The sequence below is a fragment of the Melozone crissalis genome, unplaced genomic scaffold, assembly GCF_028551555.1.
Source record: "Melozone crissalis strain CALT ecotype California unplaced genomic scaffold, PUWL_Pcris_2 ptg000004l_1, whole genome shotgun sequence".
NCBI classification, from domain to species: domain Eukaryota; kingdom Metazoa; phylum Chordata; class Aves; order Passeriformes; family Passerellidae; genus Melozone; species Melozone crissalis.
In genome coordinates this window covers 4125950-4151937 of record NW_026535782.1, presented here as the reverse complement: position 1 = coordinate 4151937, position 25988 = coordinate 4125950, and the positions used below count along the sequence as shown (strand labels likewise).

Here is a 25988-nt window from a genome sequence, read left to right as displayed (position 1 = left end):
ACAGTGTGCTTAAAGCTCCAGTAAGAAGTATTTCTTCAAGATGTGACATTGAGCTTTGTCCATCTATGCTAACTGGTAATTTGACAAATGAATTTTAAGATTTCAAGGAAGGTTTGGATGCCACAATGTGCTACTGATGGCTAGGTGATGTAAGTTCTCTTAAAAGGCTAATGGATGAGATTCACAAGGCTAAATGAAAGCTCTGTTTGATCATAATGGATTTAGCAATTTAACCAGAATCATTAAAAAGATGAATTCTAGAAATCACAATAGTGTGGACTTCACTACAAGTATCTGTGTTCCTGTAATGGTCCAAAACCTGCAGGTCAAATTAGGCCTTGTAAGAGACTGGTTTTGTCCCTTCCATTTTGACCCAGTTTCCCCTTATGACAAAAAGAAAGAAAATAGTAAAATGCTTCATTCACCCTGTAAATATTGTAAATTGCTTTTATGAATTGATTTGCTTTTAATTTTACCTTTCATCATTACATTGTAAACAAGCTGATGTACTGATGATGCACACTTCTGTTCATATATGTGGAATGGACCACATCACATTAAGGTTAGGGAATTTACTAGTTTTTATTCCTTTAGGCAGATATTAGCTAGCAAAATTCAATAAATCATAAGAATTTTCCAATACACATTTAATGTTTTTAGGCTGTTTTAGCAAACTGAATTTTAACACAGTATCAGTAGGTCTTTGGATACCTAAGGATTCCACTTTGTCATTATTAATGTCTTTCAAATGGCAGTATCATTTGAAAAGAATATTTTTATATAGTGTCTTTCAAAAGAAACAAAAGTGCTGTCTAAATGTACATATTTTTCTATTTTTACAATTTAAGAGTGTCATTGCTTTATGTTAGTATATGTATGAGAATTGTTATGCTGTCCTCCCCTTTCAAATTCCTGTGTAATAAGGATGCAATATTCACATTTCATGTACTATAGAAGGATCCTTTTCTTGCTTATATATGCTGCAGATATGCACCTAAATTTATATTAAAAAAATGTCTGTCACTTTGAATTGCTATAGAATTTTTTCTGGTGTTGGATCACATTTGAATTAGTCTATTACAAATCTGTTATTGAAAACAAAAGCTTTTTGGTTTATTTCCTCCAAAAAAGACTTGATTTAAGGACAACATCACAAAATAATGCATCCTTTAGAGTTCCCCACTGCAATGCAGAGTTTTGCTAAGATCAGACAGGCTGTGCCCTTGGCCATTCGGGAATCCCCAACTGGCAATTTGGCTTACAAGCCATTCTATTCATGCCTCTAATCAATGGCCTCTTTTTCCCAGGCTAATGACAACCTTATGAAGCAGTATTTCTCCCATGTCTCCCAGAAAAAACAATTAGCCAGAGCTACAAAAGCCATTGACACAAATCCATCCTCAAATTGGTTTTGTGATTTAAACTCTGGACCCAAAAGGTGTTATAAATGACTTCATTATTTAACCACTCTGATCTTAGATTTATTAGGAGACCAGGAGACAAGTTAGTAAAAGCAGTTATAATATTTAGAATGGGGCTTGATACTGAGAGATGCGGAGCAGCTGCATCATCCGTTGACTCTGCTGAAAATTCAGCAGGTCTGTCCTTCTCTCAGTCAGTTCTGCACATCATGTTTCTCTATTTCTAGTCAGCGTCAGGCAGTGGGCACAAATGGCACTCTCAATAGACCCACCCCATAAAAACATCAATCTAATACTTAACAGAGCTGTGCATCTCTCCTTAGCAAATCTCTTTTGTCAGCCTCTCCTGGATCTTGTGTTTGAAGCATTTACTTTTGGTGAGACTGTATAAAGCCTTTTGGGAAACAACCCAAAAGTTTCTGTTGGGGACAAAATGAGTCCTTAGATTTTGAGCCAATATTCTATTAGTGTTTCATAAGGCTGATACAGAAAAATAAGCACTCATCTCATACTTTATATATTTTTATGTCCATGCTGCATTAATAGATGTGTGTATGTAGACATGTATTTCTCTTATAACACTACAAAGCTTTGTAAATAATGAACTTTCACAGATTTCACACTAATTAAATTACTTCTTGCTAATAGGTATCCATGGAGGCTGCTCCCCAGGTTTTCTAATTTTGCTCATTATGTTCTCTAATTTTTCCAGAGAGACAACTCAAGCAGCTATTTGATATACAACGGCTGTACCCAGCTGGCTTTCACTCGAGCAGTTGCTTTGATACAGCATCACATGATGATACTCGTTACTTCAGATAAATTATTCAGAAACTCCCAGATGCAGTGTCCTGCAGTTTGCCAAGCTATAGGAGAGTTTCACTAAACTGTGATGCTGATATATCACAAATGAATGTGAATTTCTGAGTAATTATATACTCTTAATAAGCCAAAATAACCCAGCCGCTGGGTCACCAAATTGCAATTAAACATTAGCATTATTTCTCAGAAAGTTCCCTTAATTCAAAGTTCTCTTTTTTTCCTATTCTCTGTGCTATTTAAGGGTACTTAGTAGATATAACACAGTAGCAAAATCTTCTAAAGCTACTAGTTTTATTTCCTCAAGCTCTTAAGATGATTAATCTTGAAAAACAGTGTAACATTTTTAATGATACTACAGTATTGATGTGTCATATTTCAAATTTGGATTAAGTTAATTTTAACTTAGCCCCAAATTTTTAACCTTTCATTCAAGTTTTTTCAAGCCTTTAGATGAATAGATAATACCAAGGAAAATTATTTTCAAAACTAAAAATTGTGTGTGTATATATATTACAGAATTTCTCCTTTTCCTGCAGTTTTTAATTGAACACGGTCCTGACTCCAAGGCTCTATCTGAGCATAACTGTCTTTCCTTTAACAAAACACCTAGTACATTCTAGAAAACATTCTCAAAGCAACAAAGTGAAGCCAAAAGCCTATTCCCCTAGCAAATCTGGCTGCTCTTCACCTCTTACAGAGCTCTTCAGCAGCACAGCATCAATGGAGTCACACAAGAATGGAATAAAGGACAAGTGTAAAAGGCTTAAAGTGCCTTGCCGAAGAAAAGGAAGGTAATGCCTGCTCCTGCTCTTTGTCAGACCAGTTTTGCTGGAGATCCCACACTAAATAAATTTCTCTGTCAATCCCCCAAACTAGTTGCCTCAGGATCTATAAAGGGGAAGGCTTTTCCTAGAGTGTGCCAAGACTGAAGTGAAAATCATCTCATGTACTTCAAAGAGCTCCATGTCATTCTCACCCAGGGTCGATCCCCGCTGATTCCCTTCAGATCCACCTCGCTAGGCAGGGGTGTCAGGAGGAAAATCCATCTCATTTAGCATAAAAGCTGAGGGTGAGGTGAGGCACTCTTTGGACGTGTCTACAGATACAAAGAGTCCCTGCTGTCCAGCTCTGGATTTCAATACCCCACTTTTCCATCGCTAAGTTGGGCCAGCTGGTTTCATTTCTGTGGAGTAATTAAATTCAGCTAATTAAATGGAGCTGCTGTTACCATGCATTCCTAAAGCCTTCGTTTCAGAAACAAGATGATTGTATTAACTCTCTTTCTGGCTCTTTTAGCACAGATTTAGTCCATTTTACTGGTGAATAAAATTAAGCAAATAATCATCTTAAGGGATCAAGCATAAAGAAGGTAAATAAAAGTTGTCATAAGTTCTTTCTCAGGATCCTCTCATTCTGAAGTCACTTTCCTGATTCTGAGATATTGGTGAAAGACTCAGAAAGCTTATTCCAGATAATCAAATTAAAACTGCTTGTGAGAACCTGAAGAACAATCTCATAATACTGAATGTTAAAATGGATGATTAATTTTATCTCTATAAATGCAAAGAAATGCAGAAAGTGAAATAAAAATGCTAACTGTGCATACACACATACATAATGATGGGCTCTAAAGTGAATATTAATACTCAGAGAAGAGATCTTCAACACATCAGCTTAAGCCCATGGGGAGTCAAAAAGCAAACATAATGTCAGCAATGTCAAGAAGGGAACCGAAGCTAAACCAGGAAACAGCATTATGCCATCCACAGTGCACTTACACCCTGAGAACTGTGTGTAGTTCTGGTCATTCAACCAAAAACAGGTAGCAGAACCTGCAGAGGTGCAGGAGGAGATAGTTAATGCTGTCAGAGATTTGGAAGACCGCATTTGCCACTGTGAGATTTTGTGTGCTAGGGCTCTCCTGCTGGAGAAATATCACATAAAGGAATATGATAATGGCATATGAAACCTTTCCCAGAGGGTGGAAAAGTTTAAAAATGAATTAGACACATTTATAAAGGACAGTTAGAGCACAGTGATCCTGAGACCATCACCAGCTCAGAGATTCTGTAATACAGTGAGGGATAAAAGGTAGGAAGGTGCAAGAGGGGGATTTTGTCTGCTTTGCTTCTTGTAGCCTTTTCTCAACCATTTGCTCCAAGCAGTACTTAGAGACAGGATCCATGTTAGACAGAGAGCTATTCTGAGCCAGTAAAACAGATTTTGTGCACTTACTATGTTGTCCTCACTATGTGTAAAGTAGGAATTTATTCTACGTAAGATTCAACTTTACTTCAGCTACAGAATCACAATAAAGGACTGCAGAATTCTGTTTCTAAATCTAACATGCTAAATCTAACAAATAGCCCTAATTCACTTAATAATGTATTATTTTTTCAAACAACTTAAATAGTTGCTAAAATAGAAAGCAAACTATGTTTAACTTATCCAGGAATAAAAAATTGCTTTCAAGAAATGAGTGTATCAAGTTTTTCTGGTCAAATATCACACATAAGTTTAGACCAAAAAGACTTCTACAGCTTGTAATCCAGATATTTAGTAAAACCTTTTGTAGGATTATACTTTCCCAGTGCTGACCACAGTTCATGAAAAATACCAACATTTAATAAGCTTGAAAGACCTGCAATGTATAGAGTTTTTAGACAACCCTAGTGCATTATTCTGGGGCTGAAGGTTTGAGGGAGTTGATTTCCTGTATCTTCAAAAAAAAAAAATTATATTGAAACACTTCACCAAAAAAAATGCAACTTAAAACGATGTTAAAGCCCAATATGAAAACAACATTCTAAAAAATTCAAGCTGAGGTAGCCACACATGATTTTAATTTTAATGGTAGCAAGATATTTCTCATCTCTCATCAGGGACTTTCATCAGAGCATGACAAAAATCCCCATTGTATGAACTAAGCAGCCTAGGAACACCTGATCACAGTCATCCTTTTAGTTTAACTTCTTTGATGAGCAATTCCCAAAGGCAATGTTTAATGTTACTGGAGAAAATATATCTCTGGCATTAAACTCAAAGTCTTACAGTATTGGAAATACATTACACAGAAGGAGAAATTCCAAGCAAAAATCCAAAATTCTTTCAACCAGTTTAAAGCTTATCTTTCTTTGCTTGGTGTTGCAAAATCTATGTGTATGAATATATGCAAAGCTGAAATAGAATTTGGCTACACATAATGTTCGAAAAATAAAAAGCTGTGGCTCAGTTCTCAGAAGGATCAAATCCATGGTGGCATTATTTCAACCTCAAATTCAAGTCTCTATGACATCTCAGCTGATGGGCACTCAGTCATGTGAAAGGCAATGTACAACAGCAAAAGCTGAAGGGCAATATTCCCAGTTCAAAATCTCCTCTCAGCTGCACATGCTACTAATGAATAACAATATTCCTCTAATCTTACAGAGCTCCCTACAGCAACATCAGTGGGAGATCTGTGTACACAAGGAGAGTAAGGTAGCAAAACACAGAACCTGCAGCTCAGAAGTTATGGTGATTAGAATGGTAGAAACAGCTAGATCAGGTCAAGGGAATGAGATGAGCATGCCCTCACTACTGCCCAAAGTATAAATATTGAATGAAGCACACCAACAACAGCAAATGCACTCTCCAGTTTGTGCAAATTCACTACCCCTATGTAACACTGTACATGCAACAGGAACATAAAGCACAATTAACCTTCCTGGGGACACAGGCTTTATTTTGCAAAGAAGGACATTATATAAATATCAGCTCCACCTTTCCACAAGACAAATATTTAAACGGTTTTCATATTGATTTTTCAAAGCCTTCACTATTCTAACAACAATGCTTAGCTTAACTACTGCGGCAATAATGAGGCTCATTTACTATCCCAGAAAAAGAATAAGAATCTGCCATTATGTTTCTTTCTTAGATTAAGAACTATGCAACAAGAAATACACTGGCACACTAAATATTCTAGCTGGGTTGTCTATCAATCAGGTCATTACTAAAAATTATTCCAAGGAGAGAAAATTTATTACATTTTCTGAACCTCAAGTGAAGGAAATATTAGCAGATCAGTAACTCAGAGATGATGGCTGGCAGAGAAATGTGGGGGGTGAGGGTGGTGTTAATTTTAGTTTTGAGAGTGTACCAGTAATCATGGGAACAAAGGTAGGACTCATGCAATTTGCCCATCAGTCACTAATTGTCAGTGACCGCTGCCACAGTCATTCAAAAACAATTAGAAGTGAGAGAAGGAAAGTGTATCACAAAGGCATAAACAATCCAGAATAACCACAGCTGGCACAGACATTTTAAATGGGGATTTCACTGCCACGAGGATGCACATTGTTCTCTCTGGAAAGAATATTCATGAGGGCATAATTACAATATTTGGTGTTGCATAAACAAAATCTCAAAAAGCACACTCCTCATCTGAATAGGGAACGCTTCAAGTCAATCAATGAAGGAAGCTTACACTGAGAAAAAGGAAAATCCTCCTTCTTACAGATGTATTATCTTTCCACCTAATCCAATGCTTTTCAACAGAAGCCATTCAGTGGATTTTGAAGAAGTCCCCTATCACCTTTCACTAACTGAGAGTTTGTTTGGGCTTCTCTAAACAAAAAATAAATCAGTAAGGCTGTTTCAAAATTAATCTAAAAAAATAATAATGGCAGGATGATCTGCCTTCTTTTCTTCTAGTAGTGTCACTTATAATCTTACTTGTGCTTAAGTAAAAGACTAAAGTATGTTTATTAATGTTCCTAATCCATAACAATTTTTTCTAATTCTGCTTTTGCCTACCTAGTGATAGTGCAGCTAGAAAAAATTCTTCAGTTCTTTACTAAGGCAATGTTCCTTAACCTCAGAACTGTATTTCTTGCAGGATTAATATTACAGGGGAATGATTATCTGCATTTACTCCTTGCTAGACCAAATTCTACTTTTTAAACCATGTGTTAGATTCAGTAACTGAAACAATATGGAATTTAAGCCAGACATAATGAAATTTTAATGAAATTCCATTTACTGAAATAGATCTAAGACTATATTTTTCTATCCAGCATTACCTGTTCAATTTATTTATAGAAATTTCTATGTTAATAAATATCTTCTAGCAACAATCAGGAATTTTATAAACAAAAACTGTTGTGCAAATTCCATCAATCAGTATAGAAGCAATACTGTTATACTCACCAACAGAAGTCCAAAACTACAATTTAACTTTTCAAAAATTACCACCCACATTTAATGAATAATCTAAACTACTCAGGAGATGTTAAATATGACAGTATGAGACCAGACAGTGTAGGGAAGCATGAGAACAAAAAGATGGTGAGACAAAACTGAAGGTGATAAAATCCTCCAATAAATTTGAAAAAAAAGAGACAGGAAGAGGACAAAGCTCAGAAAGTTCAAAGAATTTTGAAACTCACTTATGTTGTGAACAGGCATTATATGTCATGTGTTTAATCGTTTGGAAGACACACACTCTAAGGTCTTTCCATACCCTTTTTCACTACTCATCAGAGCAAAATTTTATGATCTTGTATATTAATGCAGAACTTGCAAATACAGGTGTATTCTTCAGTTATGAAGAGACCAAGTAGGTAAAATAGTGATGGGGACAAAAGGCCCAAGCAGAAATATCATGGCACAGAAAGTGACATAGAGAACTGAAGGGTAGAAAATATGAAAGTATCTGTATTTTCTAACAAAGTAGACCACCAGAAAAAAATGGCAAGTTTAAATGAATATTAATGGAGCTACAATTGGCAACAGCCTAATGGTCCCCATTAAACTTTCTGAATGATGAGATTGATAAATCTAAAAAAAATCTGCCCCCCAAACCACCAATGAGGGCAGTCCTTTCTCACTTCCACAGCTAAAAGAAATTGAATGATTCCTCTAGTCTGAAACCCTTAAAATATGAATGTCTGAGCATAAGAAAATGACAGTCCCAAAATAGCTTACTTTGTCCACCCTTTGTCCAAGGGTGAAAATTTCTAAAAAATTACTTATTTGGAAGATAAAATGATGGTCAGGCAAAAGCCACAGTATGGAAAGCATGAGGCCCATCCTGTGAGAGCAGTGGCAGACACTTTCAGATTCAGTAGCTGCACGTGAGCACAATGAATGCTGAAGTATTGAATTGCTTAATTATGAAAGTGATATACACTTATTCCAGACACTTTTTTGAATAGAAGGAACAGGAATTTCAGATGTGGATCAAATGTTTCTATTTCTGTCATTGGAAAAACAGAATGGCCGAATTTTTATTAAAGGAGTGAAAAATGTGAGAATTGGGTTCCCTTGTAAGGAAAAACCTTGCTCCCTCCAGTAACTATTCTGTTATAGAGAAGGCAAACTACAACTTTAAATTCTCTAGGCAAGGACTTTTCTTGTAAAAAGGAAAACTCTCAGACTACTTAAGAGAAAATAGATAAGAGAAATCCAGCTGGGATTGAAAGAGGAAAAAGCATTTTAAAATTATAAATCCAACTCTCCTTTAACCTTTGCTCCCTCCTTCCAAAGCAACAAAACTTTTAGACAGAGCAATTAATGTCTTTCATGCTGGTGTCAGAGTTGAAAGATTAAATAAAAATTTCTATAATTTAAAAATTTCTCAAATTTTTTAGTCTACTTGAGCAAAAGTACACAGAAACAAAGTCCAATGTCCAGTACATTTAATTATGCAGACAAAAGAAGTTGTAGTTTCTGTTAGTCCAGAGTGAAGCAGAGCAATATTATCACTTCAGTGTCAGTATAGGAAAGATGTAGGTTATCAGTAGTGAGATGTTATCTAGACTAGATAATTTCTCAGACAAAACTGTTAGTTTGAGCTATTCTTAATAGTTTTCATAGTAAGATATGACTTTTCCCCCTTCACATGAATCTTTTCCCCTCCATGCACAAGAAAGAAGAGGATCCAACAGAAGAGCTGGGTGCTTCATCTTTGTGTGGGAAGATCCCTGGGCAACCTCAGGAGTCACCAGAATCTGGCCTGCATGTCTACATAAATATGCACATATTGATATGTAAGTAAGGCTCATTTGTGTTTAGAGCAAGGGACTACATTCATCTGGAATCATTCTGCATTTCTAGGGCCTTCTAATTTTTACAGTTGCATAGACAAAAAGATTCAATGTTTCACCAGAATGTGTAATCAGAAATTATTATTTTGATGAAACATTAGACTGTATTCTGTAGAATGTAATTACATATAAAGGTTTGATGTTTAAGGGAAACAAATTCTAACATTTCTTGTCAGGATTCCAAAATCCTGCCTGTTTGCCTTATCAGTCCTTTTACCAGGTTTCAGGATTTCCTCATATCCAGAGATACTTTTCCCTTTTCATGTTTCTATACTGAACTAATTCTAATGCTTAAAGACATCACAAATCCAAATATCTTTTTATATAGCTAGCAATACATTCTCCACATCTCTACTTTTTATACTTTCCACCTTTTATAGCCACTTATTCTATTCCAAAGCTTTCTACTATGAATTCTTCAAATGCAGTTCCTCCCCTCTCGACAGTTCTGCAATATCTACCATCCACACACTAAGTGCTTGTGCCTTCCTCCCACTCAGGCAGATACACTTTTCAAAAAACTTGAAATGCTACCACGTTTTTTTCCCCTGTCCCACAAACAGTGATTATCTGCCAGTGGGTCTTTGAGGGTATTAGTCATGAAAGACAGAGGCTTTTTAAAGTGCTGCATTATCTGTCAAATCTTAAATACAGGATATCTGTGCTCAGACAGGATTTCTCAGTTCTATTTAACAGGGACTTCAGCACTCACTTTGAGGATTTTAGGCTGGAATCAAAGACCAGGTGTCACAAAAGGAAAATAACTGAGACCTTTTTTAAAGTATAGTACAAAAAAAAAAAAAAAAAAAAGAAAAAAAAATGGAAATCATAAATACAAGGAATTCACTTAATAGTAAGACAAAACCCTGAGGTAGCTTGGATACATCTTCTCCTCAATTGTAATGCATTGTAAGCAAAGAGCCAGTCAAGTAATGTTTGGAATTGATGACAAATACTCTACCTTTAAAGCTATCTGCAAAATAACAAGCGTTACTAGGGATTTTAGCAATGGCAGCAATGGACTCCAAAGTGATTGCCAGAAAATAGCCAACCACTTTGCAACAAGTCAAGATTTCCATCAAAGAATACCAAATTTTGGCTTCTAAATTTGATAAAATTGCTGACTTTCTAGATGAAATACAAAATGACAGGATTATGAAGAATAATTTTTGAAAATGAGAAGATTGACATTCTTTTTTCATTAATGATATCTGTTAAAAATGAGAGCTTTCACAGAAAATCAGAGGGAGGAGAAATACTAAAGCCAAAGGTAGCTGGCCATATTGTAATGAATACAATCTCACAAGCCCCTCATTGTTAAATCTATCAGGCTTCATTGTCATTTAGAAGTCAGAGACTGAAGGATTAAAGCTATGGAGAGAATAGGATTAAAAATCATGTATGTTGATTTCTACCTATGATTAAACAAGGTGCATATTTCAGAAGGAATTTTAACCTGTTGTTCTTTACAGGCATCAAGGCCTTGATCTTTGCATAATGTGAAAAAACAGGACCATTCCTTTCAATAGTCCTTGTAGGAATGTTTCAGGTCACCTCTATTCTCATACCATGTGTTGTTTGCATTTTAGTGGCAAAAACCAACCTCGTGCTGTCAATGAGAATTTTGCTACTTGCTTCAGTGGTGAGTGGAATCCAATTTATAGCTCATTAAAGATGTGAATTGTTAAAACTCTGGTCCTGTTTCTCCTTATGAGTTCACAAAATCTCTCTCCCTGCCTTTCTAAATTTCATTACACATTCTAGCTGAAAAATACTTAAGCTTAGCCATTTAACTTGGCAACAAAATGAAAAAGAGATGCTCTCAGAAACTGGATGTGAGCAGCTTCAGCAGCTCCAGCAGGAATTCAAGCTACCACAGCCATTCTGTAGTGGCCCTGTAGCCTTGGACGACCTTCCAGTAGCAGTGCAGTTTAAAGCGTATTATCATTTTAGCTCCAGTGTGCTGGTTCTGTTTGGGGGTATGTCACTGGTGAATGTGTCTATTTTTATTCTGAAAGTAAATTAAAATTTTAAAAAGTCTTATAAAATAATAGTAAAACTTTATTGCTGTTAGAAAATGCATAATTCACTGTATCTTACACCACTGATGAGCATGCTGTGTTCCTTACAGGGGGCATTTGTTATACATGCTATATTACTTTACACATAAAGGGCCATTAGCAAAAATAATATTTCATATCTCTATGAACATTTTCAGCTGTGAATCTCAGTCCACTTTACAAGCAAATAATCTTTACAGGCACATGAAAGATGTGTTTATATAATCCTCTTTCATAAAACTCAGAAATTGGAAGTGATTTGTTTTCATATCACCATGAAGCAATTAGAATGAAAGCCTGTGGTTTTCTTCACAAAAGACCATGGGACAAGACAGTAGCTTCCTTGACCTGCATTTAGCAACCCCTAAAATCCTCAGAGTGCTGGAAGAGTTACTATGGGTTGCCACTACCTCCAAAGACAGGGATCCTTGCAGGCTGTGTGCCTCTGGGTCCCTGGCATCTCCCCAGTTAATGCACTATCTGGGTGAGCAGTGGGAGCAGTGAGTATGAGAGAGCCAAATGCTCACTAAATAATCAAGGAAAACAGAATTTTTTTCTCTACTTTTACTCCTTCTTGTCCTTGCAATTACCAGCTCTATTTAAGATTACTGTTAGCACTCTACAGGGATTTGTATGGCTGAGACCGAGAGAAACTCTAATGGTTCTGAAGGCAAAGTAATACTCAGCAGTCCATTACAGTTCAAAGGACTTATCTCTTACACTGATAAGTGCCCTCCAAGGAAGCTTCACTCTATGCAAGACCTCCCCCCAGAGAGATACCAGAATGCTGCCCGGGGCACAGCCAGCCAAGGTATGCACATGTGGACAGCTGTTTTGTCTGAAAACTTATCCAAGGACAAAGAATTACTCTAATAAGCTGTGTCACTGAACCAGGCTGTCCAGAAAAGTGTCTTCTGAACTCCCAGGAATGAGGTGACCCTTTTCTTATTTTTATTATCATTATTGTGAGTTTGGCATGGAAGAGTGTTTTGGTCAATGAATGCCCAGATGGTGTTGCCAGCATGAAATGCCCTTCCAAAGGTCATAACGGTTCAAAATATTTTGTTATGATTTAATTAATGCAAATTGAAAATGCAAGCAGAGAAAACCATGTTCAAGATGTCAAAAAATGATAGGAAAAATTTCATTGCGATCAATATTATTGCAAGTAATGCCAGCTCCATTACATTACATGATTAAATAATACTTAAAATGGGGTTAATAATCTGCAAAGGGAATTCAAAGTAAAAAAAATAAAATAAAACCTATTTGTAGGAAAGTATGGCAACTATTTGTAGGGTTAATGGCAACCCTCTACAGGTTGCCATTAACAGGTATCAGAAAACACAAACTGTATCCATATGAGATAAAAATTCTCTACGTGGCTTCCAGCAAGAAATATGTGTGAGGGAATCAAGAAGTAATACTTTGCCCATAAACCCAGCATGCCTATGCCCAAATGCATCTATAAAACAACCATATGAAAGGTTTCATACATCTTACTGCAGCATTGTAAGGAATCAGGTAAGCAATAATGAATTCTGGAGAGCTGTGTGGGGCAATGAGAGCATCAAAGGCACTGCTTGGGACTGCAGGAATGGGGAATACACAACCCAAAAAAATGGGATGGGCTGGGTTTCAGTTCAACATGAAGACACTGAAGTGCAGCAGCCTGTCTGCATGCAGGTGTTCACACTGGTGAATCTGGGGTCTGTGTCCTCTAAGTGCCAAAGCAGAGCTGACATTTGCAGTCAATGAAGTATTAAGGCAACTCAGCTCACCCTGCATAAATATCTATATTTTGCAGTCAAGTTGGTGGGTGTAGAGGAGATGGAAAGACAGATGATGGATGAATGCTAGGTGAAATCAAAGTTTTATTTATAGTTGTAGGCCTACTCCTATTTGAAAACTAGGGGATGGGAGAAAGGAGGTTGACATAAAAAGAAAGAGAGGGTTAAGAGTAATAGAGACTATGGAATGGGATGGATTAGTAATGAAATTAGTGAAATTTTTAAAGGAAATATGTCAAACTTGACCTATTTGATCCCAGGAAATTTCAAGAGCTGTTTAATCCCTAAACTGGATGTAGAAGAAATTGTTGATTTTTCTCCAGAATAAAAGTTCCCTAAAATGACTTAAAGAATTTGAAAATACTATTTGCTACATTTCTTAATTAAAAAATGAACTTTCTAAAATCTGTGATATTTCATGTCATTACAGCTGAGCTGCCTTTCAGTATTAGACTGCATTTTTACTGTCTTATGGGACTCATCATTCTTTCCCATATTCTCTCTTGAAGAACAGACTCAGAAGACCACTCACATAATATACCTGTAATCATGCAAAGCCTGTGAATCTACTATGTTAAATGACTTTACAGGAAGTTTAGCAATGAGGGAATCCAGCTCACAGATGCAAAGGGGGCAGAACTGTAACTTCTCTAGTACTCTACACATAATAATTGTTTAACTAATTTTGATGTGGAAAAAAAATTAAAAGTAGTATTTAAATCCAGACAATAAAAAATATTTAACTTACATTTTGAGCAGGAAAAAAACCAATTATTTCTATTAAGGTCAAGATTTTCTGGAGGAAATCAGAAAAGTGTAAAACATTGCAGCTGTTATTGCAGAACTGCCAGCTATTTCTGCTTATTGCTATTATGAAACTCAGATTGGCACCATAAAAACAGAGCATAGGAGGTGGTTCTTGCTTCAAAGTTCTGCCATCTAAGTAGGTCTGACAGAGCAAAAGTCAAAGTAATTTGCTGAAACTCACACAGAAATTCTGCGACAGAGAGACAGAAATGAAGATCATCACTTAAAATCTCCTGACCTACAAAGGGATTTAGAGCAGTAGGTATCATTAAAGAAAAACAGAAGGAGTCCACAGCATGTAGGTGAAGAAAGCTTGACTTGGTAGAGCTTGTCAATCTCTTGGCAAAAGCATGTGAACATTTTTTAAGAGGAGGGATGTGCTGGAAGGTTGATTCAGATTTTGTGAAAGGGAATGAGCAAGCTCTGGGATTTGCAGCCACAGAAGCCAGAGATAATGAAGAAATCATATTTGTGAAAGGAGCATTGAAGAGCAGAAAGTGGAAGAGAGGAAATGCCTGGAGCAGAGGGGGCCCTCAATATCACCAGCCCAGAAGATCAGGACTCTGATATCCTGCTCTGCTTGGACATTGCCTGGTGTGGAAACTGCATGCTGGTGGCAGAATGAAGAAGGAAGATTTGTCAGGATTTGCATTGAAAGGAGAACACAAAATTTGGGTTATTCACAGTCAAAACCTGATAGCAGAATCTGGTAGATGATAAAGAAGTCATAATGTATCTCAGAGAATCAATACAAGTTTCAGATGTGGCAAAATGAATGTCAATGAAAAGCAAGAGTTATGAATGTAGTGATAAAGCATCAAGGTAGGTATAATTTCCTATATAAACACTGATGTCTTTCTTAAATTTTGTTTCTCTGAGTAAAATATGCCAGAATAAATCACAAAGTGTAACAGAAAATATGTTTGGCATAAAAAATCTACCAAGCCATAGCTGAAATTAATTATTGAAGTTAGATTAAATTTTAACGATAATTACAAATCCCTGTGTGCTATAATAAAGTTCCTTGTGTTGGACTACTCTGGCAAGGTACAGTAATTTTAAGGCATATAAGTGATTTTGAAGAACTTTTTCCTCTGCAGGCATTAGATTAAAAAAAAAAAAAGACAAATGACACTTTTGAAAAACAGAAGAACCTTAGAAAAGATAGGATGTTGGAAGAACAATCAAGAATAGAAAATCTCTCCCTAAAGTCTTTTATGCATCATTTCAAGTGCTTTGCATTAATGAGCTAAGCAACCTTAAAAGAACAACATGACCCAGCACACTATGGTGATTCAGTAATCCAGTAGTCAAATAACTATAAAATAATGCTTTTTCTTTAATGCACTGATCTTAATTTAAAATTGTTTCAGACACTTAGGTATTTTTAACATGTCAGTGCTGTTCTGATCTCAGTATACAACAGTTAACAGAAAAAAAGCCAAAAAACCAGCACATATTTACTCCAAGTAACTCTGTGCAATGTTATTCCACAGATATTGGTAGATTTTTTCCTGCTTTTCCCATTATTATTATCTAAGGAGCAGGCAATGATATAGGTTCATATAAGTAATGTGAGAGATTTAGAAAGCAAAGCTCCTGTGCCCTTGTTTTGTTTCAGTATCAGACCTCTATTGTAATCACTGTAGAATTTAGTCTGGGAGCTCGTGTTGTCTGTGCTAGAATAAGCATCACAAAATCATTCAGACATGTAATTTCTGATGTCAGAAGAGAACGTCAGAATTGCTGCTGAAATAAGGAAGCTATTTTTGGAATACGACAATCTTTCAAAAGAAAGCCATTTACAAAAAAATCCAACCCGGGAACATTTTTTACCAAACCACTGACCCTGCAATTCATACAGCCAGCAACTCCTCAGTGATCTCTTAATCAGCCCTGAGTTTCCTTTCTGTTCATAGTATTTATGTTAACCAAATGAATGTGTTTTGGAAAATTTAAAATAAATCAGGTGCAGTATATGAAAACTTATGAACACGTTTAAAATATTTTAAAATGCTTTGAATTAATGCACGTAGCATGCATGCATTTAATGCTCTGTATCTCACAACAATAAAATAAGCAGCAGTATTTAGAAATCACAACATCTTAACTGACTAATCTGACATGGAAGTATAAAACAATGAAAAAAAACCCTTATCAGAAACAGATCAGTTACAACACATCCTAGCCTTGACTTTATTAAATGCTTTAAATACTGATAAACTTTACCAGATAAAAATCAGAAATTATACTGGTATGATCTGTATTATTTCAAATCTCTGAATCTGTCAATATAATAATCTCTCCTGCAAAACAGCCACAGCTCCTTTAAGCATCCTCAGCAGTATGTATGCTTTTAAATTTTAAGGCATTAGCAATGTAGTACCCCCCCAAATCCAGCCTTGAACTCTGACAGACACTGATCTCTTTTCTCCCTCCCACACCCCTGTTTTATCAGACACTATTTTGTTTAAATTTGCTATTAAATACCATAGCACTGTACCTTTAAATACAAATCAAACAATATTCATATTCCCACGGTGCTGCTAGTTTCCCTTATGCATTGAATCGCCTGTAGATTAAAAGCTCAGAATCTGAAAAGGATTCTGTTCTGCAGACCAAAGTTCTCTGTAGGAGATGAGGGAGAGGGTCAGTCCCGGAGTCACACACACAACAGCAGAAAACACACTTGTGATCCTCAGCTTTGGATAGCATCAGAAAGGGGAATAAAAAGCAGAAACACATGGCACACTGAGAACTGGTATCACTTATGGCTTCTAACCAAAGCAGCAATTAAACACCTTTCATCATTCCCCCAAATGCCTGATTTTTGTAAGAACTGAGAGACACACACACACAAAGGAAAATCCCCTCTGAGCAGCAAGGAAAACTTAATCACCTACCATTTTCTTTGCACTCTTCTGGAGGTTTAGCCTTTTTCGCAAGTCGTGGATCCAGCCATGATGTTGTCTTTGTGTTATGGCTGAAAAGAAAAGAGATCACTCTGAGCAGACACATACTGAAAGGAATCAAGTTTATTCCTTAAGAAAAAAGGGTTAGTCCAACAAAATTGCAATCGATACACTTAATTTGCTTACTGGTTCTAAGTAGCCCTGAAGGAGGTGTAAGAGTAATTGTGCAAGGCAGTTGTAAATTTGGCAACCTCAGCTCCCTGTCCTCAAAGCAGCTATTTTTATTAAAATCAACTAGAATGTTGCCAAGTTAACCTCATTGAAAATGCAGAACTCATCCAGAGCAAAAGGAATTTATTACAAATACAGTGTTCTGCCGTTGATCGAGTGCAGGCGACAGGATTCTGTACCATTCTCACAGTTTTCGGACAGAATTATTTTAGTCTTAAACCTGTCCTTTTCATAAATACAGGTTTGTTATTTCTCTCCAGCAGCAGTGACAAGGCATAGCAAAAGTGATGCAAATTACAGCATGCTCCTGCAAAGTCTACATTTCCGGACAGGGTGATTAATGATACTTTGTTTAACAAACCTTTATCTCTCCATATATAATCCTTCTATAGAGATAAAATAGATATGCACAAGCTGAATGAATCATGTGGCTCCTTTCTATACTCAGAATAGATCTTTGAGAAATCAGCCATCAAAGAGCATTGAACTGGCAAAAATTTTTTTCTGGGAGATTATTTTGCCAAATGAATTGATACTTAGCACAGCTAATGAGAGTTAAAAGCCAGATCCTTTCTATCTATACTTTACCCATAAGCAATTAAATTTGGAGCCAAATATTGTAAACATGTTAAAGAAGACTATAAACCTGAAAATGATGTCATCATTACTCCTTGATTTTTTGAGATGCCTTTCCTACAATACCATCATTCAGAGACCCTTCTAAACGATGTTTTATTTATCTGAGACATCCTAAGAGGAAGCTCATTCCATACAATATTGAATTATTTTGTTTATTATTAATTTGCTGTGTCATTTTAAAGTGTGCTTATGATTTCTCTTATAAACATTGGTACAAGGTGTACTAAAACAGGGGACCTAGCAAAAATGGATTAGGATGTAACTGTTTGTGAATTTCTTAGTTACTGATACAGTCCATGTGATCCCAACACCACTAGTTCCCCTAGGGAAAAATAAATAAATAGAACCAATTCCTTCTCCCACTTTGTCTTCCAGGGCAGACACATTTTCCACTGCCTCAATTTCTCTTTCTCTCTCAAAACAGTGACAGTGCCTACTTCTCAGCAGAACTGTCACCATGTTAAAGCTTCCTCCACATTCTGAATGGGAAACAAGGTAGAGCAGAGCTATGTATGGATGAAACGGCAACTAAAATGAAAATTGAGGCATTTAATTTTTTTTTTCTTAAAAGCATTATCTAGTCTAGAACACCATTCATGACAGGTGAAGATGACAAACAAACCCTTCCCTTTGAGAGCTGAGCTATATTTGCAGATATGGAGAATGATGAGCCAAAGGTAAGGTGGATTTGAAATGATGCCTGCAGCCTGTGCTTGACTGCAAGTGTAACTAAGACACTTTCTCAGAAGCTCTGGCTGCCTGTGGTCTCCTGTAGGGTGCATTTTCATGCTGCAGTCACAGCCCCACCACAGCTTGTGTTAGCTTTAAATTAACTGGGGAAGATGCTCCAGCAGTGCCAGTGCTGCAGGATGGAGCTCAGTGTGGGCTCATCACCCCAGCATCCATCCACTGAGCTCCTTGGGTGCACCCAGCAGCTCATGCTGGGCTCCACACCACCAGGGATGCCCTGTTAGCAGGGCCACAGCTCAGAGCGGGCTTGGACATTCCTGGGGGAGCTGCAGCTGCATCTCTGGAGTGTGGGCATGTCTGCACAACAGCCACTGTCTCCCAGATCTTAATTCTGAATTATTTTAGGGACCCCCACTGACTGCAGGGACTAAATTAGAATCACAGATAAGTTTCCTATGACTTTAAAAGAGCAATATATATGATTACTACTAGCAATGTTTGCTGTGGTATAGAGCAAATCTCAAAGCATTTTACAAAGGAAATAAAAATAACCACCCCTGGTTTAGAGGCAAGAAAATGGAGTCACAAAGTCATGAAATTACTGTCCAGAGCCTCCAAACAAGCCAGTGACAGCAGCAGTACTAAAAGCCACCTCTGTTGCAAGACAACTGGCCAATATCCACCCATCAGACAAGCCCAGTCCACCAGCCCTGGAAACACCCCTATAATATTTTTAGAAAGGGTTTTCAAGTATCTACAAAAACAGGTGCCAAACTGGAAGCAAGCCAAATTCAATATCAATATTTAAAAATGTGAATTAGTTGAATTGCCACCTTCAAGGCTTTGGTTGAAACTAAGAACAACAATCAGTTACTCTTTCCTTTAGCATAAATGTGGCTTCCACAAAGCCAGAAGGACTGATGTCCCAGTTTTGTGCAATATGACCACTTTAAACAAAACCATAAAAGAACTAAAAAACCAACAGCTCTTCCAACAGAAGAGTGATCGTTCAGTCTGCAGTGAAATTTCACAGAATGGAGATGATATTTCATTTAGATCAGCTCTTAGAGCACTCAATATCCTCTTCTAGGTGATATCTGTCAAACCTGTTCAGCTACTTAGTAACAGCAAAACTCATCCACAAGAACTTTTGTCTATAACAAATAATTGCAGGGGCAAAGAACCATTTGAAATTCATCCCTCTTCTCCTTGCTGTGCCTTTTCTCTTGCCCTGCCTCTCCACTTTATAATCTCTACTAAACATACAATACAGTGGGACTAAACTACTCCAGCAATGGGACTTCAAAGGCTTCTAGACAAGTACTCTAGTGGGTAAAAAATCCTTTCCTGCTCTGAAGGCAGGACTTGAAAGAAGACACAATCAACCCCACCTGACTTCTAACACCTCCACAGTACATCAGTGTCCTGCTATGCTCTCCCTACTGAGAGCTTGTTTGCTTGGATCATCTTAGCAACCAGGTACACAACACACAAACAGTCCTTCAAGGAGGAGAGACAGGACAAATGTCACATTGCTCTCAGTAAAAGAGGGAAATGAGTAGCCCTGGAGTACAGCATTGTGGTTTTTATGCATGTCTACTTCTGTCCTGCATAGGAGGTTTACTTGGCAGGGTATTCTTCCAGTCTCCCCTGGGTCAGCTATTCCCTCTTCAGCTCTGCAAAGGACTAGAATGTGTAAAAGCTAAAGGGAGACAACGTTTATCTCCTGCTTTTAATATAATTTAAATGAAGCCTTGATAGGAAAGCTTCAACTGTGGGAGAAGAGACTGAAGGAACAGTAAATTGTAAATTCGTCAAATTAACACTAATGGCAAGAGTAACATGAACACATATCTGCTGCATAGGCTGTGTACACTGAATTCTCAAGCACTAAAAAACCTTGTAGGGGGCATAACCTGCCTACTTCACCACCAGGTATAATCAGGTGTGTCCACTTGGGAAGTCTTATAGACAGACCAGAAGGAAAAGGGGCTGGGGGTTTACAGATTAGTTATGAATGAACAGCAGATGAATTGCAGCAGCAGTTGTCTCAAACAGGCATTTGGAGTTGTCAGTGATGGAATGAGAGTGATGAAACAAAAGCATCCTGTGAGAAATACAGCTGTGGCTCCAGCAACGTTTTACACTCACCAACGCTTCATTACTTGGCAATAACTATACCATATCATTAAAAACATGTCTAGAAAGCCCATAATTTCAACGATTTTGATTACTAGTTAGGACTACTGAGATAACTGCTGGCAAATCAACAATGCATGTCTTAGAATCTCTCTAAAAATCAACAGTAAAATCCTAATTTTTGAAATTTTGGAAGCAAAGTTTCCTTAACAAAGGATCCCTTTGGTCTTGATTCAAGCAGGTGGAGCATAGAAAGAGCATATCTTTTTAAAATTCACCCAAATTTGATACCTATGTACAAAATAGAAACTGAATATTGGCCTGAAGTGTATTGCAATTTTTTTTTTTTTTTAAGGTCATTCAGGAAAGCAGTGGAGCTTAATATTTTGCCAAAAGTCAATAAAATAATTATTGCTGAACTAACTTAAATCCTCTCTCTTCACCAAGTATTTGCACCTAGCAGAAACAGTTTATTATAATCTGTCGTCTGGTATTAGTTGCACACAATTTTAAATATATGTGTAAAAAAATGTTCTTCAGCTGGGTGAAGAGTGAAAGAAAGAGTGAAAGAAAGCACCGAATACTTCCCAGAAGCCTTGACTCAACCTCATGCTCTTCTCCAGATTTTCTTTGTGGCTCTGCTTTTAAGACTTCACAGAGACTGTTGAAATGCCTCTGTTAATAGGTCTGGAGCTGGATACCAGGCCAGAGGCTTTCTGGGAATCTCACTGGATACTACTCAATATCTTTAGGAAGTAAAACCACTAGGAGTGTGGCTTTTCTTATCTAACCAAGTGTTATCTTATTATTATAATTATTTGTTAGACAGGATATTATTTTATTTAAGATTTGAATATAATGGATTTGTGTTAACAAACTGCCAGTTTAAAGCATTTTGACAGATAAAGTTTCTTGTACTAACAAAGCCTGTGGGCAATCTCTTGAAACATTTTTGAAGGAAATATAGAAAGTACTTACTGACAGGAATAGCCTTAATGTCATTTAAAAGTACTGCAGACCTAGTCTAAATTGTGCATCTTGCAAGATATGTACCTTGCATGGTATTGTGGAAAGCATTTCAAAATGGGCATTGTTTCAGTGTGTTTGGGAGCAGCACATATGGGTTTGTTTGGGTTTTTATTGAACACATTATATTTAAGCTAGTCCTTGATCTAACAACTTGAGCAAAGGGGAGCAGACATGAAGAAAATCACAATGCTCTGTAATGCCCTAACTTCAGCAATGCTCCTCCCTCCTTTTTCTTTATGCTGGAGCATTGCTTATCTGCAGAGATTTTCAAGTGGCACAATAACGATCCTCAAGTAATTTGTGTGTGGAGGTTCATGGATAGGAAAACAGAGCATTAAACCAGCAATTTGCAACCCATCCATTGTGGGATGCTCCCTAAGCTCCGTGCACACATGCAGGAACAGATACAAAAGGAAGTTGTCCTCTGGCATTGGTTTGCATGGCAGCAGCTGTGAGTGCCAGCTTGCCTTGCATTTCACCATGTGCTCAGAGTTCATGGTCCTTAAGAGACCCAGGTTTGGGAGTTCCTATCCTCTGAATCTTAGATGGCCTTGGGCAGTAGATAAGCACTTATGCACTCAGCCTAGAGACAGCGGCATTGCCTCTAGGCATTCACAGGAGCAGAAGATGCTTATGCATGACTTTTTGGGGAATATATAACTGCCTAAAGTCTCCTATGGTTATTTCTGCTGTTGAAGAAACTCTCTTTGGCTGAGGCAGTTTAATTTCTGACAAAGAATGGGCTTCATCTCATGTGACTACAAAAATTACATAGCTAATTGTGTAGGATTTGTCTCTCTTCAAGGGAGAGACACCTATACAGCATAATTTATCTTACCTATCATCCAGTAGAACCACCTAACTATATGCTATTAAGTGACATAATCCTGGTCATATTATCTCCCCAATGGCCTCTAGCTGTCACTCCAGAGGAGTCCTGGTTTTGACAAGTTCTGTGTCATTTCTGTCAGGATAATGGAGATGTCTTGGGCTGTTACTGTGCCTCTACAGTGGTGCTTTGGCTTAGATCAGGAGGTCATTTTGCAAATTAATCTCTCCCTCAGTTATCTTCTTTTTCACATTAAGTGTTCTCCACTCTTGTAGCTCTTCAAGCTTTTCACTTGAATTTAAACCAAAAGATGCACAGCAGGAGCTCACCTAGTGTGCTACACTCTCAGGCATGCAGCCCATGGCACCTGAAGAGATCTAGAAGCTGTGCCTGCTGGGTCATCAGCACCAAGACGTGTTCACTCTTCTGATATTGCTAATCTATATATAGAAATGGCTTAGACCAAAAGGAGCTCAGGCTGGTTTTAACTCAAATCTGGTCTCATGGATGGAGTTCAGGGCCCAGAGGTTGTAGAAAACTAAGTGCACTTCCAGAGTCCAACCTTCTTTTCCATTTTGTCTGAAACGAATCCAATGTGGCCACACTGAAATGTGAGCCAAATCACAGTGTGTGAAGACAGCCAGAAGTTTTCCTTCAAAAGTGGACTCCTAACACAAATTACATACTACTGTAGACAAAGTTTTGGATATCTGAAGACATATTTACTTGTAGAAGCAGCTGTATTTTGGCAAATTAATTCTGCCCTTAAATATGGACAGGATGAATCAGCCTCTGGAGATAATTATCTCTCTCCGTTGACCACAGAAGGAGTCTTGGCAACTGGTTTATGTTAGACACCTAAAATGCTATATGGCAAGCCAGGTGAGCTGATTCTTCTAGTTCAATAAATACAAAGGAGAAAAGTTATAACAACACTACAAATATCAGAGGAAATGTGGTGGAAGATTAATTCTGCAGAGCACAGCAGCAGAGACCTTTGGGGGAAAGACTAGAAATAAGAAAGGAAAGACAAGAGGAGTTAAGCTGGCAGTTTGACCTGGATGTCAGCAGAGATAAAAACAGCAAGTGAGAGCAAGGGACAGCACACCACTAGTACAGACTGATAATGTCTTTATAACATCAATAGACAAAAGAAAAAAAAAAAAAGAATTCATCATTCCACAAATTCTTTCCAGTTCTACCATCTTCATGTTCCTAATTAACTTGTCATGAGGCAAGGAAGTGATCTCAGGAGAAAAGATCCCTCTTTTCAGCTGCCTGTCCTGCTGTATGCCATGTTGAAGTCCAAAGTGCTCTAGAAATCTGATTTTTTATGCTGACCAAAAGTGACAGATCCAATCCAACATATAAACAAAGAAAATCAATTATAATGATATTCACAAGACCCCTGATGGATCAAAATTTTCTATACAATGTATCTTACTGATACAAGACGGATTGTTTCCCAAAGAAAAATCCTATCAGAAGTGAATATTATAACAGTATGTGAAAAAAAACCAACAAATCCCTTCATCCTAATTGCTGCTTAATTCAAATAGTAGAAATGCCCAGACAACCAAAACATTTCAGTATTATAGGCTGATAATCTGATGTAACATACTCGCAGAAATATGTTAGCTGAACTAACTTATAAAAGTTCCTGTAGTTACTGCAGGATATGAAAGTAATCTTGAGCAGGTAGAAGGGTATACTCCACCCAGTACTTTTAGTATCCTATAGTATAAAATAATGGTGTATCCAGGCTTAAATAAAATATCCTGCTTTGTGATGGTGTACTAATGGAGCAGTCAGGAACAACTACACACATCATGGTTCTTCAGGTACACAAGATTTTGGGATAAATGTTATTCCTGCAGTCAAAAAACTTTCCTGTCTTAAAAACTACTATCAAGAAAAACTGATCCCAGTGAAGTCCATAGCAATATTCTGGTAGCTGTACTCTTCAGATATCACCTGAAATTGCACCAGTTGTATTAAAAAACCTAATGGCTGTTTTTTACAGTGAAAAGGAGAGTCCTTGGCAAAGGACTATTTTATAGTCGTTTTTCAGTCTTCTATGATACTTTCATAAAGAAAAAAAAATCTTTAGCAACTAGAAAAGATACTGCAACAGGTCCAAAAAGCAATGCTGACTACACTGTTTTAAGAAGTAGGTGTTGAAGTAGTAAGAGACTGAATGTCTGCAAGATGTACTGGAAAGTGTTTTGTTAAACCTTGTGTGGCCACATTCTCCTAAAATTCATCCACAAAAATAAAAAAAAGGTAATCTCTTAAAGATGTTCTATTGTGGTTTGCATTCATTTTAGACTTTTCTCCACTAAGAAAACCATTAATGTAGTATAAGCAAAGGAAGCTATATATGCTTTCAAACAGTATAGAGTCAAATAGCTTTAGGTTTCATGTCCTTCTGTCCCTGCAGCCCTTTCAGAGTTCTGCTGCCTATGTGTGGAGAGAAGGCTGGAGAGAGAGAAAACCAATTCTGTCTTTTATAAAAGAGTATTGAATTTTGTAGCCAACTGTATAGGATAGTCTATGATGTAATAACTGTTGAAGCTGGATAGTTGAGGGCCACATTTCAGGCTGACTGCACATGATAGCATGTGCACCCAGAATCCTGGTCCTTTCTTGTTTTGCAATGCTTTGGCATCACACTGGACCAACACAGCAAACCCTGATTGCTTGGGATCTAACAACCACACCTGCTGACTTTGTGAGGACAACACAAATTTGGGTCTCTAGTATGTGGTTTGAGAGCTGTTGGCAAGGCAAGGTCTGAAGGTTATGGGGAATCACAGCCTGTCCTTAACCCTGGGAGAGGGAAAAGCTAAAAATCAGTGACGACTATGATTTATTTAAGCATGCCAAAATACACCACATTTATCAGCCATATTTAAAGCATGAAAGAAGGAGCAAAACTGGAGTGCTATTTGATGGCATTCCAATTTATATACAGTCTGTTAATTATTGCATGTTCTCATTAGCATATGTTCTGAGTGAAACCAAATGTAGGAGATGGAGTCCTATTTGTGTAGTGTGTGCCTGTATTTGAAAATTCAGATTCATATGTAAGGGAGGCTGGAAACAGCCCAAGAAATGTACTTAGGTAGCTCTTCCTGAAAAACACTGGTAAGTATTATGTTGCAAGAAGAGATGCTCATGTTCTGTCTGTGAACACTAAAATAGGTAAACGTAAGGTCATGCACCTATGTCAGAAAGGGAATGAAGGGCAGAAACAGAGCAAGACATGCTTTAAAATACAACCATCCTCTGAATCATTCAGTGAATCTGGTGGATGACATGTTTTTTTGTTTTTTTAGTCCTCGAGGCAGAGGAAGTTCCTTCCACTGTGCTTTACAAAAAGTTAACTGAACCATTAATGATTAACAAATAAATAATCCTGTCTATAGACAATTATCTTTCCCCTTATGAAGTCACTTCCTCTCTCACTGTAAATCTACCACACTATTCTGATAGCAGTTTTGGTAAGTGAGGTCACATCTGAATTTTAGA

General features: G+C 37.3%; 1 protein-coding gene across 12 annotated transcripts in view; it reads right to left on the bottom strand.

Annotated features, from left to right (window-relative positions):
• Nucleotides 1–25988, bottom strand: part of MAGI2 (membrane associated guanylate kinase, WW and PDZ domain containing 2) — a 702246-nt gene that overhangs the window by 207448 nt on the left and 468810 nt on the right. For all 12 annotated transcript variants that reach the window (XM_054273695.1, XM_054273675.1, XM_054273666.1 and 9 more), the window contains one exon: nucleotides 16892–16971. In XM_054273695.1, the coding sequence (XP_054129670.1) occupies nucleotides 16892–16971 (80 nt within the window). The remainder of the gene's footprint in view (nucleotides 1–16891; nucleotides 16972–25988) is intronic.